Here is a 1,567-nt window from a genome sequence, read left to right on the forward strand (position 1 = left end):
GGAATGTCTTCACTTTACAAATGTGATGTGCAAATTTATATACAACCACATTTTTTTTTCACAGAACTGAGAACTCCCTACCCTGAACACTCTCAAAGACACAAACATGTATAAAGTGCTAATATTTAAGCATGTTTTCAATGACTTCACATCATAGGTTGAAGTTTATACAGGCACTGTAATATTTCACTAAGTCGATTGTCACTTTGTGCAGTACTACAAGAGAAAAGTCACTTAGACATCGCTAGGGGACCGTGAACGAAAGGACACTTTAGACTGAAAGCAGCCACAAAAGAGAACCCACATGGACCTCTGAATTTCTTGATTTCTGTAGGCATAAATGATAGGATTGATCATGGAGTTGTAAGTAGCAGGTAGAAGCGTGGCATAAGTGTAAACAGAAGGGTAGTCAGGATCTCCGACTACACAATAGATCGCAAAAGGTAGCCAGCTTGCTCCGAAAGTCCCAAGGATTATAGCAAGAGTAGACACTCCTTTTCTGGTAGCAACATAGTGTGATGCAGTCAGAAAATGCTGCTGTAGAGCTATCTGATGGGCATGTCTGCAAACTATTTTACAGATTTCAATGTAGAGATGGAGCATGATGATAAAAATCAGAAAGAAAGAGGCAGACAGCAAAGTCACGTTGCTTTTGGTCAAGGGTCTGACAATGCTGCAAGTGGCGTAGTCGTGGAGGCAGTTCCAGCCCAGGACTGGCAGCAGTCCCAGGCACAGGGAGACCCCCCAGGTGCCCACCAGCATGGTGTGAATGCACAGCACAGTCCTCTCTGAGTAGTAGGTGAGGGCATTGTAGAGGGAAAGGTAGCGATCAACCGTGATGGCCAGCAAGCTACTCACGGACGCTGTGAATGAGGCAACGAGGAACCCCACAGTGATGAGGCTGACCGTCTCGGACCGGATCACGTACTGGAAAACAAAGTTGAGGATGAGGCCGAGCCCCGCCAGCAGGTCCGCCGTGGCCAGGCTCCCGATGAGCACGAACATGGGGGTCCGCAGGCTGGGCGAGTAGCAGATGATGGCCACCACGATGGCGTTCTCGCAGGCGATGGCGGTGCCGGAGACGCACAGCATCACGTCCCAGGGGTTGATGGTGGGGGCCGCGGGGGGCCGCGAGGAGAGCTCCAGCGACGCGTTGCCCCCGCGGCCCGGGAGCCAGGGAGCCGCCGCCGCGCTCTCGTTCAGGGCCGCCGCTCGCTCCATCTCTGCCGGGGCCGGCTGCGCCGCCTGTGCGGAGGCAGAAGAAGTGAGAGGGGACGCCCGGCGGCCGCGGCGGCGGCGGCGGCGGCGGGGCGCGCTCATGCCGCGGCCGCCCTGTCTATGGTGCTGAACCGCCCGGAGTTTCCCGCCGTCCCAACCGCCGCCCGCCTGCCCGCCCCGCCGGCCCCCGGCCCGCCGCCGCCGCTGCCGCGCCCGCCGCCCTACCCGTGCGGCTCCCCGCTCGCTGCCTCGGGCGGGCAGGCGCTGCTCATGGGGCGGCGGTGGCGGCGCGGGCGGCGGCGCGGGCGGCTTTGGCGGGAGCCGGCGGGCGGCTGCCGAGGGCGGGCCG

At 58.7% G+C, this 1,567-nt stretch overlaps 1 protein-coding gene across 1 annotated transcript; it reads right to left on the bottom strand.

Moving 5' to 3' along the window:
• Positions 1-234: 234 nt before the first annotated feature.
• GPR6 (G protein-coupled receptor 6) lies at positions 235-1,221 on the bottom strand. The gene has a single exon (XM_062570970.1). The coding sequence runs from the start codon at positions 1,219-1,221 to the stop codon at positions 235-237; it is 987 nt and encodes a 328-aa protein (XP_062426954.1).
• Between the last annotated feature and the right edge of the window lie 346 nt (positions 1,222-1,567).

Source organism: Rhea pennata, chromosome 3 (genome assembly GCF_028389875.1).
Source record: "Rhea pennata isolate bPtePen1 chromosome 3, bPtePen1.pri, whole genome shotgun sequence".
Taxonomy (NCBI): Eukaryota; Metazoa; Chordata; class Aves; order Rheiformes; family Rheidae; genus Rhea; species Rhea pennata.